The 15,189-nt window shown below is 40.4% G+C and overlaps 1 protein-coding gene across 3 annotated transcripts; it reads right to left on the reverse strand.

Annotated features, from left to right (window-relative positions):
- Positions 1-6,934: 6,934 nt before the first annotated feature.
- Positions 6,935-14,461, reverse strand: rhoua (ras homolog family member Ua). 3 transcript variants are annotated; one of them, XM_055890086.1, is made up of 4 exons: positions 14,316-14,461; positions 13,429-13,832; positions 12,521-12,579; positions 6,935-10,323 (listed from the first exon to the last, which is right to left on the reverse strand). In XM_055890086.1, exons 2-4 carry the CDS (start codon positions 13,676-13,678, stop codon positions 9,871-9,873), a joined length of 762 nt encoding a protein of 253 aa, XP_055746061.1. In that variant the 5' UTR covers positions 13,679-13,832; positions 14,316-14,461; the 3' UTR covers positions 6,935-9,870. The 3 variants fall into 3 exon arrangements, with proteins under 3 accessions (XP_055746061.1, XP_055746060.1, XP_055746059.1); XM_055890085.1 differs by having other exon boundaries at positions 13,429-14,042; XM_055890084.1 differs by lacking the exon at positions 14,316-14,461 and having other exon boundaries at positions 13,429-14,309.
- Between the last annotated feature and the right edge of the window lie 728 nt (positions 14,462-15,189).

The following is a 15,189-nucleotide window of genomic DNA, read 5'->3' on the forward strand; positions in this document are numbered from 1 at the left end:
GTAGAGTGGCTAGACGGAGGCCACTCCTCAGTAAAAGGCACATGACAACCCGCTTGGAGTTTGCCATGAGAAACAAGATTCTCTGGTCTGATGAAACCAAGATTGAAGTATTTGGCCTGAATGCCAAACGTCACGTCTGGAGGAAACCTGGCACCATCGCTACGGTGAAGAATGGTGGGGACAGCATCATGCTGTGGGGATGTTTTTACTAGTTAGGATCAAGGGAAAGACGAACAGGGCAAAGTACAGAGAAAGCCTTGATGAAAACCTGCTCCAGTGCTCAGGACCTCAGACTGGGGCAAAGGTTCACCTTCCAAAAGGACAATGACCCTAAGCACATAGCCAAGACAACGCAGGAGTGGCTTCGGGACAAGTCTCTGAATGCCCTTGAGGGTCCAGCCAGAGCCCGGACTTGCACCCGGTCGAACATCTCTGGAGAGACCTGAAAATAGCTGTGCAGCAACGCTCCCCAGCCAACCTGACAGAGCTTGAGAGGATCTAGGTAGAAGAATGGGAGAAACTCCCCAAATACAGGTGTGCCAAGCTTGTAGCGTCATACCCAAGAAGACTCAAGGCTGTAATCGCTGCCAAAGGTGCTTCAACAAAGTACTGAGTAGAGGGTCTGAATACTTATTTAAATATGATATTTCAGTTTGTATTTATTTTTAAATGAGCAAAAATAAGAAATAAACTGTTTTTGCTTTGTCATTATGGGATATTGTGTGTAGATTGATGAGTAAAAACATTAATTTAATCAATTTTAGAATAAGGCTTTAACGTAAGAAAATGTGTTAGAAGGGAAGGGGCCTGAATACTTTCCGAATGCACTGAAGAACGTGTTTTCTACTGAGCCAATCGAATAAACTATAATCAGTGCAAAGACAAAACAAAAGGAATCCATTATTTATCTGCAGCACATACAGTATGGATATGAGGCTCGCAGATGGGGAAGTTCAGCCATCTCACTCTGTTACTTTGCTCCTCCAGAAAATTATAAACAAGGCCTCTTTCTCATCCAACATTTGGAATTGATTAAAGGAGTGCACACACACAACCTGTTTTGTGGTTACTCTAACTGCTATTAACTTTTCTAACCCAAACATTGCCTGCCAAATCCAATAACTCGTTGTGCTGCCTCCCAAGAAACAGTCTAATCTACTGACATTGTTTGTAACAAACTATGGGCCAAGTCTTTTGAACAGCACACACTGAATTTCAGGGCAGGGTTTTGAGGATGGGAAGACATAATCAATGTCTGGTGTGGACCCATTCAAAAACTTCATGAGGTGTCTTGTTTGTTCTTTATAGAGATTTTCACCAGAGTGATCTGACAGTGGACTCAAGAGATATGTTGTCCTCATTTCACCCATCTTGTCTGTATACAGATGTAGGATATTAATTTGAGCCAGTTTGCTACAGCAGGAAATGAATCCTGCTGTAACAGGAAATGTGAATTATTATGTGGATAATAATGAATTTACATATTTGTAGGGGTTGATACATTTTTAGGGAAGGGAAAATCGAGTCTGAAATTTCAAAATGGAAATTACAAACTTCAGAAGCCTTTTTAAACCTCAAATACACTACATGTTCTACATTTTCCTGCAACAGCATGATCTAACTAAGATCATACATCTGTACATTGTATCCAAAGAAGAGCATTAGTAGGTTGGGGGATTCAGACTAGGTCATCATTGTTGCTTTTCTCTGTCAGCACATGGAGTAACAAGTGGACCATAATTTCCTGCCAGTGATGACCTGGGCAGCAACCCAGAAAAATTACTTTTCAACATCCATCCAGGCTTGAGCCTCTTAGAAATCACAGCTTTACTTGATCTGCCAAGTACCTCTGTTCTGCTTACAGCTCCATGCCCCACGTTTGCAACTCTGTGATAACGTTTGGCTTTTCTGCAGCTGTTGTACATCTACATTGGCAAATCCCTCAGGCCACTGGTATCTCTCCCCCAGTGGTGTAAAGTACTTAAGTAGAAATACTTTAAAGTACTACACACAGTCATTTTTGGGGTATCTGTATTTACTATTAATATTTTTGCCAACTTTTACTTTGACTTCACTACATTCCTAAAGACAATAATGTACTTTTTACTCCATACAATTTTCTTGACACCCAAAAGTAATCGTTACATTTTGACAGGAAAATGGTCCAATTCACACACTTATCAAGAGAACGTCCCTGGTCATTCCTACTGCCTCTGATCTGGCAGACTCACTAAACACAAATGCATTGTCTTTAAATTATGTCTGTGTTGGAGTGTGCCTCTGGCTATCTGTAAATATATATATATTTTTTAAACAAGAAATTCCATTTACTTAAGTACATTTTAAACCAGATACTTTTAGACTTTTACTCAAGTAGTATTTTACTGGGTGACTTTCACTTTTACTTGAGTCAATTTCTATTAAAGTATCTTTAGTTTTACACAAGTATGACAATTGAGTACTTTTTCCACCATTGCTCTCCCCCTCCCTTTAGGAAGAGTTATCCAATTTGTCTTGCAAGGCCTTCTTCATAGATGTGGGCATCGGTATGCATATGTCAAAACATGTCATCTGTACCAGGGCCGGTCCTGGCCATTCTGCTACCCTAGGCAAGACCAACAAATTGCCCCCCCTACAAGAATAGTCCCAGTAAGCAAAATGATAATAAATATTTTTCCAGATGTTGAAGTTAGGTTCACGTTAGGTTCTGAATGAAAGGCGAAAAGACGTCTTTCCAGACGTTGAAATCCGGTTCGGGTTCGATTCTGAAGGAAAGTTGAAAAGTTTAGATTTTTGGTTCCAACCGCCGTGTCTTTGTGAGACGCAGAGGTGGTGAACGGATGATCTCCGTATGTGTGGTTCCCACCGCATGGTGTGGAGCATGGTGTGATGGTGTGGGGTTTCTTTGCTGGTGACACTGTCAGCGATTTATTTAGAATTCAATGCACACTTAACCAGCATGGCTACGACAGCATTCTGCAGCGATACGCCATCCCATCTGGTTTGGGCTTAGTGGGACTATCATTTGTTTTTCAACAGGACAATGACCCAACCCACCTCCAGGCTGTGTAAGGGCTATTTGACCGAGAAGGAGAGTGATGGAGTGCTGCATTAGATGACCTGGCCTCTACAATCACCCAACCTCAACCCAATTGAGAGGGTGTGTGGGATGAGTTGGACTGCAGAGTGAAGGAAAAGCAGCCAACAAGTGCTCAGCATATGTGGGAACTCCTTCAAGACTTTTGGAAAAGCATTCCAGGTGAAGCTGGTTGAGAGAATGCCAAGCGTGTGCAAAGCTGTCATCAAGGCAAAGGGTGGCTACTTTGAAGATTCTAAAATATAAATTATATTTTGATTTGTTTTTTTTATTTATTTATTTTTATTTTACCGTTATTTTACCAGGTAAGTTGACAGAACACGTTCTCATTTGCAGCAACGACCTGGGGAATAGTTACAGGGGAGAGGAGGGGGATGAATGAGCCAATTGTAAACTGGGGATTATTAGGTGACCATGATGGTTTGAGGGCCAGATTGGGAATTTAGCCAGGACACCGGGGTTAACACCCCTACTCTTACGATAAGTGCCATGGGATCTTTAATGACCTCAGAGAGTCAGGACACCCGTTTAACGTCCCATCCGAAAGACGGCACCCTATACAGGACAGTGTCCCCAATCACTGCCCTGGGGCATTGGGATATTTTTTAGACCAGAGGAAAGAGTGCCTCCTACTGGCCCTCCAACACCACTTCCAGCAGCATCTGGTCTCCCATCCAGGGACTGACCAGGACCAAACCCTGCTTAGCTTCAGAAGCAAACCAGCAGTGGTATGCAGGGTAACACTTTTTGGGTTACAACATGATTCCATATGTGTTATTTCATAGTTATGATGTCTTCACTACTATTCTACAATGTAGAAACGAGTAAAAATAAAGAAAAACCTTTGAATGAGTGGGTGTGTACAAAATTTTAACTAGTACTATACATGGTAGACCTACCATTTGTAAAACACCCAAAAAATACCTCCGGTCCGGACATGACCAAAAAAATATGTCAGAAATACGTTGGCCCGTGCTTACTGGGTTGTAGCCTACTATGTCACCCCCCATAATGGAATTTGATGAATGCCCATCCATGTGGTAGGGCCACCGTTTGTAAAATAGGTTGTAGCATTGGCTTTATTAGTCCTGATTCCTGTGACTAATCAATTTGGATATTTAAGCTCTGAATATCAACTACCCAACTTTATCAGGAGGAGTTATTCTGAGCCTATTTGCAATGTGTTTACACAGTGGAAAATGCATAAGAATTTTATTTTTTGCTGTGATCAATTTGTAAAAAATCTAAGTATACAAACTTGAAATCACGAATCAGGACAATTCAATGCCAAGAGTGTGCAAAGCTGTCATCAAAGCAAAGGGTGGCTACTTTGAAGAATCTCAAATATATATATATTTTTTTTATTTGTTTCCCACATTTTTGGTTACTACATGATTCCATATGTGTTATTTTATAGTTTTGATTTCTTCACTATCATTCTACAATGTAGAAAATAGTAAAAATAAAGAAAATCCCTTGAATGAGTAGGTGTGTACAAAATTTTGACTGGTACTGTACATATTACCTCAATTACCTCGACTAACCGGTGCCCCCGCACATTGACTCTGTACCGACTCTGTTATTTTATTGTTGCTCTCGAATTATTTATTTTCCTTTTTTTTTAATTTCAGTTTATTTGAGTAAATACTTTCTTAACAATTATTTTTCTTAACGGCATTGTTGGTCAAACCTGTCTGGGATATTCGGGATGGTAGCGTCCCACCTCACCAACAGCCAGTGAAATTGCAGGGCGCCAAATTCAAAATAACAGAAATCCCATAATTAAAATTCCTCAAACATACAAGTATTTTACACCATTTTAAAGATAAACTTGCTGTAAATCTAGCCACAGTGTCCGATTTCAAAAACGCTTTACGACGAAACCACACAAAACAATTATGTTTGGTCAGCACCTAGTCACAGAAAAACACAGCCATTTTTCCAGCCAAAGAGAGAAGTCACAAAAAGCAGAAATAGAGATAAAATGAATCACTAACCTTTGATGATCTTCATCAGATGACACTCATAGGACTTCATGTTACACAATATATGTATGTTTTGTTCGATAAAGTTCATATTTATATCCAAAAATCTTAGTTTACATTGGCGCGTTATGTTCAGGAGTTCCAAAACATCCAGTGATTTTTCAGAGAGCCACATCAATTTACAGAAATACTCATAATAAACATTGCTAAAAGATACAAGTGTTATGGAACTTTAGATAAACTTCTCCTTAATGCAACCGCTGTGTCAGATTTCAAAAACACTTTACAGAAAAAGCACACCATGCAATAATCTGAGTACGGTGCTCAGACACAAAAACAAGCCATACAGATACCCCCCATGTTGTGGAGTCAACAGAAGTCAGAAATAGCATTATAAATATTCACTTACCTTTGATGATCTTCATCAGAATGCACTCCCAGGAATCCCAGTTCAACAATAAATGTTTGTTTTGTTCGATAAAGTCCATCATTTATGTCCAAATGCCTCCTTTTTGTTTGCGCGTTTAGTACACAAATCCAAACTCAGGAGGCGCGGGCAAGTCCAGGCGAAAGTTCAGACGAAAAGTCATATTACAGTTCGTAGAAACATGTCAAACAAAGTATAGAATCAATCTTTAAGATGTTTTTATCATAAATCTTCAATAATGTTTCACCACCTTCCGGAGACACCTGAAACCCCACCTCTTCAAGGAATACCTAGGATAGGATAAAGTAATCCTTCTAACCCCCCCCCCCTTAAAAGATTTAGATGCACTATTGTAAAGTGGCTGTTCCACTGGATGTCATAAGGTGAATGCACCAATTTGTAAATCGCTCTGGATAAGAGCGTCTGCTAAATGACTTAAATGTAAATGTAATGTTTCAACCGGAGAATTCCTTTGTCTGTAGAAATGCAATGGAACGCAGCTAACTCTCACGGGAGCGCGCGAGACTCAGCTCATGGCACTCTGCCAGACCCCTGACTCCAACAGATCTCATTCCCCCCTCCTTCACAGTAGAAGCATCAAACAAGGTGCTTCTACTGTGAAGCATTAAATATTTTGCGTCCCCGCCTTTCACAAAGTGGGCACTGCTTATCACAGGGCGGCATCAGCGCTCACCTAAAAAGCCCATATGCCACTGGTTGAGAGAAATTGTCATTGTTTTGGGGCAGAATTATGTGAGTTTTTATGTTTTGTTGGAGGTGCGTCTTGGTCAGTTTAGCTTAGAAAATGCCGCCCTCGTCAATCTGCCACCATTGGCAGCCGCCTAATCCTGCCTAATGAGTGGGCCGGCCCTGATCTGTACCATCTAGACATCTCTAACATTTATTCTGGTCTCAGTTGTCATGTGGGACTGTATGGTCGAGCAAGAGCTCTACATATTGCACCACCAACACACACATCACTGCAATATGAAACAATCACAGAAAAGTGGCCTGAAAATGTCAGTCATTAAGCAGGGCCAGCTTCTGGCTGAGAGAATAGAGCAGGCTGTCAGCCTAACAGAAAGTTTGAGTGACTGGTAAAGACTTCAGATGATTGGCCTAATGGCTCATAGCTGTGACTGCAAGTGAAAGCATAAGGGGCTTTCTATATCAACATTTAATTTCATTTTTAAATTTCAACTGCATAAACTCTCCCTGTTCAAGTACGTTTTTACAATATTGACTGTATTCGGATTCTGTTAATACAGTTGACATAATTACACTATCCAGTATTGAGCCATAGTTGTTCAGTCAATCAAGCATTAATTTGTTATAAATATGTAATTACAAATATCACAAAGGAAAAGAGTTTCAGATACAAAACCCTAACAAATCCATTCCAATGTAACAAACACAAAACCCAGATTGTATACCAAATATTCTTTATTTTCCAAAGGTATCAAACTACAGACAAACAGATCTTTGTTCTGACATTACACTGAATGCGAGCTGTTATTTCATCACAACCCCATCCCCCACAGAGCCCTGAACATAGATCATGGAACCTCCATGTTTGCTGGAAGTCATAGCTTGGAAACTCAAGAGTATATATATAGTACACCATGTGATGTGCACTGTAACAAAGATACTCATTTGAAGAAATGCATCATTGTTAAATGCATTTGTGTTGAGAAAATAATCCACACAATACTGAGAAACTGGTCATTGGAAGAAGTTTGAAAATTCTATGACGCGATGAAGCCAACATTCAAAATGACCTAGAAAAAAAGGTATGTGCACCACTGTCCACTAACACTTACCGCATACCCACATCACATCCAAAGACCCATCCTATTTAAAGCATTTATGTCACATTTCAATTTCACCCATTTCCCTGTATTTTCCTTTTCAAGAAATAACTAGTATTTCATAACGAGTAGATAAATTGCTGTACATTATTATTTATGTATATTCATGGTGTATGTGATGATAAACATTTAACTGACTTTTAACTGCATTTAACTGCAACATGGTCTACTAAGTGATCCAGTGAAACATTAACTTCTCCATTCTCTCTGTCTTCCATCATAATTCACTTTCAGAGGTCAATCACACATCGACAGGTGACACATCCAGGTCATCTAAGGAGGTTAACATGATCATGCAGGTAACTATCGTTTACCCCAAGGTTTAGTTTGGCATTCTACTGGAAGAGCTATTACGAGGCTTAAAACACAATATCACTGAAAGAAGTGACGGTTAACATTTTGAAATTCATATAATGTCATATGGGCCTACCTAAATCAGAACACGGTATTTACAGAGACAGACATCCCATACACATCCCAGTGATATGGAATATAGGTATTGACAACCTTTTTCAACCAGTTCCAAGATGATGGTGCTGTTAAGCTTGCTCCGGATAGTAAACACGCTCTTTCCAGGGTATTGGTTGCAGAAAGATACTAAATGACTTGATTGGCTCATAGTCATTAATAACAGCTAGCAGAGTATGGTAGTTAAGATCAGTTAACATTGACTCAGCTGCAGTCAGCCCTCTGTTATCTCTGTATTATTTTGGCCTAGTCATCTGGGGATGTTTCTGCCTGTGGTGTTTTATCTAAGGAAATCTAAATACCCAGGTTTGTATTATTTTGCTAACATCACCCTATTCTCTCCAAATTGTCTGAACTTCCCGGGAATCTGGTAACCAGGAGTGTCTAATAGTTTGATCCATGACCTATTTTCCTATTTAACCCTTCACTTCTATCATGATTCCAATGCACACATAACCAAACAAAATTAGCATTACATAGGCCATCAGGCCCATTCAATCAGATATCATATTTTTGCTATCATGATTTAAATCAAACACGATACTACAACAGACATTGTAAAACCCCAGAGTAATGGAAACTGTGCAGAATAGAGGGATGGGCAAAGTCAACTGATAACAACAGGGGTACACATTAAATGTCTTGTCCATTAGACCTGTTCTTTATTCAGTGTAATCTAAATATCCAAACTGCCTCTTCATATACAATTCATTATGCACTATAGTCCACAGGTCTGGTTGCAGTACAGTTCTCAGTTGGACATTCATACAGTAAATAAAAGATTGCAGTGAATATATATATATAACTCATGGTTCACAGTAAAGATATATTGCATTGAAATGTTATGTTGAAAAAGTTGATTTCATTTTTGGAGAAGATCATCATTCATTGCTATAATATAATGCTTAACATTGCACTTCAAAACTAATAAACAACCCAAAAGAGTATTAGTACATCATTTGTGTGACTCTTGGTAAAAGTTAAGACTTCCAAGAATTTAACAAAGAAATGTTGACTCACTTATATTGTGTACAACGTGGACAGTAAACAATTGATAGACAAACTAGTCGTATTACGTTGACATTCTGTATGTAATTTAAAATAAAATATTGCTCCTCCACTTTTAAACTCCTAGAATAGACATTAAAAAACGTAATTTGTCCCCTCCTCACAGTAGACCTAAACATACCTTCCGACACATAAATCAAACAGTGGACATGTTACACATGCATTTGAAGCCCATAAGGAGCCCTTTAAATGTTACCATGGCGGTATTTGTTTACGACTCCCCGGGTGGTGTTTTGTTCAAGTAAACCAAAGCTCAACAGGTCCAATTCCAGCACATAGCTAGAGACTGATCCTCATGTGAGCTTGGACAGAACCCATGTCCTAATGTAAATACCAGTTCGAAATTCTGAAAAACAGTATTTGAGTGGTTTGTACATTAGACGACAAGCTAAACAAGAACCAGAATGAAAACAATGAAAGTTACACAGTACTCTCCTCAAATGATCTGATTACAGCACTGCATTTTTCTTTTAACATAGGAACTACTAAATCAAAGGGACGGTAAATCCCACGTCAGGAAGTTGACTCCATGTCATACGCCAAATTAATCTGAGTTTACATACACTTACCATGGGAAAGGTCAGAGTAAACCAGGTCAATAAAACAACAACATAGACCCTCCTAGTTATCAAGAGGGTTTGATCTTTCACAGTTGTCTATCGGAAGCTGTGTGTCCTTCAGGATCATGGATATAACACAGGGGAAAGTCAATAAGTAGTCTTATCAAACCGCACTTTGAGGGAAGTCAGATCTGTCTCCATTGCAGTTCACGTTGGTAAAGCAAAAATAGCACAAGGTCAGTGAGGCCTAACCTTCACATATCTCAGATACTCCAGACCAGACCTTCGCCCATATTCCAGTCGCTATTTTCCTTACTGCCCTGAAGTCTTTTAACATGCTGACATGGAACCAAAATTGGCACCCATGCGTCCCTACTGTCGCACGTGTAGACAGAGGCTAGGCCACACAACAGTACTTCTTCCAGCACGACCTAGAAAGCTTCTTCATCTTGTCTGGAGTCCGTTTTTTCAGTCGATGCTGCTGCTGACTGTCGGAGTGCTGGATGCTGGCCACGATGGCTGCGTCAAACACCTCTTTGAGATTCTTCTGGGTGAGTGAGGAGCACTCCATGTATGACACGGCCCTCATGTCCTCGGCACACTGCTGGGCCTCCTGGGGCTCCACTGGCCTTTCTTTGTACTTTGCCAGCTCGATCAGAACCTTGACGTCCTCCCGCAGGTCCGACTGGGTGCCCACCAGAACCACCGGCGCCTGCGGGCAGTGCCGGCGAATCTCCGGCACCCATTTCTCTGTGACATTCTGGAAAGAAGAGGGGCTGACAACACTGAAGCACAGCAGGAAGATGTCTGCGTTGGTGTAGCAGAGCGGACGCAGTTTGTCAAACTCATCCTGCGGGAAGAGGAGAGGAGAGTTCATGACACGACCTGATAACTAGTAGAACCAAGAAGGGCCATGCTCAACACAATATTCCTCCTTGTGAAAAGGTATTTGAGTGCAGGAATGGAAAGGGCATAGCCATAACTAAGAGAAGGAAAATCCTGCTCTTATTGGCTAAGATGTCACCATGTGCATGGCTGTAACTAGTGGCGCCTCTGCCTCATGACGTAGTCTCTCTGGCAGGCAGGAAAACACAATCCGTGTCCACAGCCTGACAACACATGACACTTCTATCAGTTTCTGTTAGAGTGAAAGTGTTCTGTTTACATGCCATAGTGCTTCTGACTGGGGACAGCACTTTCAGCATAGCCTATAGTTGATTTTAATCTCCTCCAATGTTGGTGACTGACATGCCATTGCGTAATGTATTGTTGAAGGCGCTGTTTTTCCGACCAGCATATCTTGAATGTTAAATCAAAAAAACTGCCAAAAGCTAAATTGGAGAAGAGAGGGAGCATTGTTAAATTGCTATAACATGTCTATTATAGATTAAAATAATGACATGCACCATAGTCCACACTTTTGACTCCCAAGAGGAATTTGTGATGACGATCATGCAGCTAAATCATGTGAAAGAGACAAAGTGTGATGAGGCTGTTGAGAGGGTACAGGAGCAAAACATTTATGATTTGCAGTTGGCACAGCCAACCACTACCCCGCTGCCAAACTCTAAGTATAAGGATATGTAATTTTCACCAGCTAAAGAGATGGAGTGGAGCAGTGACATCATTTCTATCATGTATTAGTGGCAGCACAGCATTGCAGGGGATTTACAGCGGTAAGCATATAACCCATGGGCCATTGCACTGACGCCAATATGGGTGCTTATCTTCGCTAATGTGTGTTTAGTCCTTTTATCTGGCAAACATATTACGCAACATTCAGATTACATTTGCATATCTCCAAAACATCTAGTTCTACTGTGATTTCAACTGGAGGAAAGATAACCATGGCATTCCACTGAGATTATATTTAGCTGTTTATTGTCAAAGCATGCGTTCCCCGCTCTCTCACTCTTTCATCTGTTCCTCTGATACACCCAGCTTATGTGTACCCATTGCTTCCTGGAAGAGATTTTAAAACTGTATTTCCATCCTCAGGAACCCAATGAGGTCAACAACATAAGCAGTGAGGGACACTGTGGTTGGTATTCAGGAAATCTTCTGCATGTTTAGTATGCTAAATACATGGACTCTTATGAAGATGGGAGCTGGGTGACATCGACAGCTAATCGACAGCTAATATATATTATTTTGATTAATTGGCTCAACCATTTTCTCACATTTGCATGGGGGGGCGGGGGGCACTGGTGCATCTGAGGCATGTGCTTTCGCAATTATTATTTTGGGCTGTCACATGAAAGCTAATTATTCATGGCATGCAAGCGCAAATGTCATCTTCATTATTTGTCAATGTATGCTAAGTTGAACTATGTAATAGGCCTAACTAAGTTATAACTACTATATTGTTTGCATTGTCTTGTATAAAGCTCCAAACACCTTGCAAACGATATTGCTTGCATTGTCTTGATGTCTAATGAAAAGCCTATCCTCTCAGAGCCTCTCTGCTCGCTTTCCAAAGAGACAAAGCAGAACCCGATGAACTCACAGAGCACAGCCTGTGTCTAGACAGAACCGCTCTAGATCTCTCTTGGTCTGCTTTCCAGGGCTGTTTTCCACTGTTGACTCTCTCCAGCCTGCTCTGCTCCTCAGAAACAGACCCATCTCGCGTTTCCTCTGACCAGCCCCAGCTGTGCCGAAGCTTACGTTTCCTTTCCAGGCTCAGATTCAATTCATTACAATTATAAGGTTTCCTATCTGTAATCCCCCCAAGCCGGTTACCCCCTCCCATGTGGGGGAGACAGCGTTTATCTGAGTAACCTCATTTTTGGTGCAGAATCACGACTGGACAAAAACACTGCTGGAGCACAGCAATTTAGACAGATCACTTCCCTCCCCTACATTAGTAGACTACATTTGACCTCATTCTGTACATCTACTAGTCTAGTAATGCATAGTGGTTAGAACAAGTTTGAGAAATTCTAGGAACAGCAAAAAGGCCAACTTGTTTGTTTTTAACCAATCCTTCAGACTTCCAGGATAGTTGAGATAATATCAAACTGTTGTATATGTGTATTTTAATTACAAACCTGGCCAGCTGTGTCACAAAGCTGCAGTTTTACTGGCTTGCCATCAACTGCCACGACCGCTGAAAAAAAAACAGTTATACATTTAATCAGCCAATATAACAAAGAAATTAGCAACCAAAATGCCATTATATACTGTTACGGACTGAATAGGGTTGTAATGGACAAACTATTGAGTATAATAATTACCATAGTCTTCCTGTTGCCGCCAATGTATGGCAGAAGACAATTGGCAACATTTTTACTAAAGCTGAATAGAAATGTTTTGTCAGTCTGAGTTCAAAATATACACTGAGTGTACAAAATATTAGGAACACCTCCTTCAAGAAATACTGACCAGGTGAATCCGGGTGAAAGCTATGATCCCTTATTGATTTCACCTGTTAAATCCACTTCAATCAGTGAAGATCAAGAGGAGGAAACAGGTTAAATAAGGATTTTTAAGCCTTGAAACATTGTGTATGTATTGCCATTCAAAGGCTGAATGAGAAAGACAAAATATTTAAGTGCCTTTGAACTGGGTATGGTAATACGTGCCAGGCACACCGGTTTGAGTGTGTCAAGAACTGCAAGTTTCTGCTGGGTTTTTCACCCTCAACTGTCTTTGTGTGTATAAGAATAGTCTACCACCAGAAAGACATCCAGCCAACTTGACACAACTGTGGGAAGCATTCGAGTCAACATGGGCCAGCATCCCTGTGGAACGCTGTTCTGAGGGCAAAAGTTGTTGCAACTCAATATTGGGAAGGTGTTCCTAATGTTTTGTACACTCAGTGTAGGCTACTCATGAATTCACATAAATGGGCCGTTAAAACCGCACGATAAAAACAAGAACTTGCATAGCCCAAAAATACCAATAATAAGTCCTAATAGCCGATTAATAAAAAAAAGGCACATATTTGTCAAGTTACCTGCAAAATTATCAAAAGCAGTTGGGACATATTCCGTTGGATATCCATTTGTGGTGTAGCTGACAATCAAGCTCGTTTTCCCAACTGCCCCGTCACCGACAAGCACACACTTCACTTTGCGCTCTACGCCACCGGACCGACACTTGGAGCCCGAAAACGACTCTCTGTTCCGAACCCTCCGAGGGGGAACCGGTGGGACCGACGCCGACACTGCTACAGGTTTATATTCTCCATCGCCCTGGGGAGGCATCGCCTTGTGGTATCGCCAATGGAACCGTCCAGCGACCAGTTAATCCAAATTTTGCCAAACTATTCGTTTCCTAAATCTGACATCAACTGGAATTTCACAAGAACTGTCCCTTATCTTCTGTAGTGTTTCCATGGCTGGAAAAAGTGTAGCCTTTCTATAAAGACGAAGCAGAGAACTTGATGTCAATCCCCCACTGTGCATAAATGAATTCCCCAAGCAATAAATCCTATGAGATAAAATGTTTCCAACCCGTATGATTTGAAGTTCCTTTCCTGAATCTTTTCCAGAGTTTTATTTCGCACTCAACCTCCTCAAAAAAAGCACAGCCTCCTACTCGTGAGCAGCATGACATCAGGAAACACCACTGAGTTAGAAAAAAATGTGCACCATTGACCAATAGCAATAAGCAAGCTTGCTCCCACCCCAAACTAAAATGAATAAATACGCTCGAAACATACAGCAAATACATAATTTGTAAGACTTCGTCTGTTAAATGGTTTATAATACTCTTCTATTCATGGTTAAGTTTTAACCGGCGAAATTGTTACATGTGTTGGAAACAATTGTTACATTTGTATCCCTCAGCCTGTTTGATCTCACCAAGGAGTTACAACAAAAACATGTGGCTACAACCTACCACTTCTCTCCGATGATACGGCTGCGCGACACAGTAGCTCAAATCTGCTACCTGGTGGACTTTGACAGGAAATATTAAATATTGATTGACGACGTTAGAGACAAAGATGTAGTGTCATGTCAGCAGCATTAGTGTTCTGTCAGCAAAATTAAGACTTCCGGTTTTCAGATTTTGCCTTCCAAATAAAAGTATGCGTTAAAACGCTGTGTGTTGTTAATAAATCAATAATTTTTGCAGCTTTGCATAGCGCATAATGTTAAAATGTTATAATTTTGTAACTACACCGGGGAAAATTCTAAACTAAAGACAATTAGTGCTTTATGTAAGATAAATAATATAAGGTGGAGAATATTGAGAATAGTTAAAGCTTAAATAAATGAATGTAAAGAACATCATATTCGACAAATCCTATTAATCTAGCACTAAAGTCTATATATGGTGTTATTTCTTGGATGGCTGTCGTGTAAATACCCAGTAGCCCTTTCTACTCCACCCATTCCATTGTTCCAAATGCAATACACTGTAGGCATATAAATTACATATTGTCTTATAGAGCAAAAACTATTCTGTTCACCACAGTAAAAGTATTTTAAGGAAAACTCAGTAGGGTCTGTAGAATATATGGTGTCATTTCATGGGGCTCTGAATAATACGGAGTGTTGATGGCCTTTTACTCCACCCACTCCATTGGCCATAATGCGAATCTCAGTACATGGAATAAATATTGGCTTATAAAGCAAAGACTATTCTGAGTACTGCAGTAAAAGTACTGTAGGGAATAGGGGGGGTATGTAGGGTATGTAGAATGTATACAACGGCCAGCAACACTTTGTATTATTTTAGATATTTTTTCTCTATAAGCCAAAATGTAATT

Source organism: Salvelinus fontinalis, chromosome 30 (assembly GCF_029448725.1).
Source record: "Salvelinus fontinalis isolate EN_2023a chromosome 30, ASM2944872v1, whole genome shotgun sequence".
NCBI classification, from domain to species: Eukaryota; Metazoa; Chordata; class Actinopteri; order Salmoniformes; family Salmonidae; genus Salvelinus; species Salvelinus fontinalis.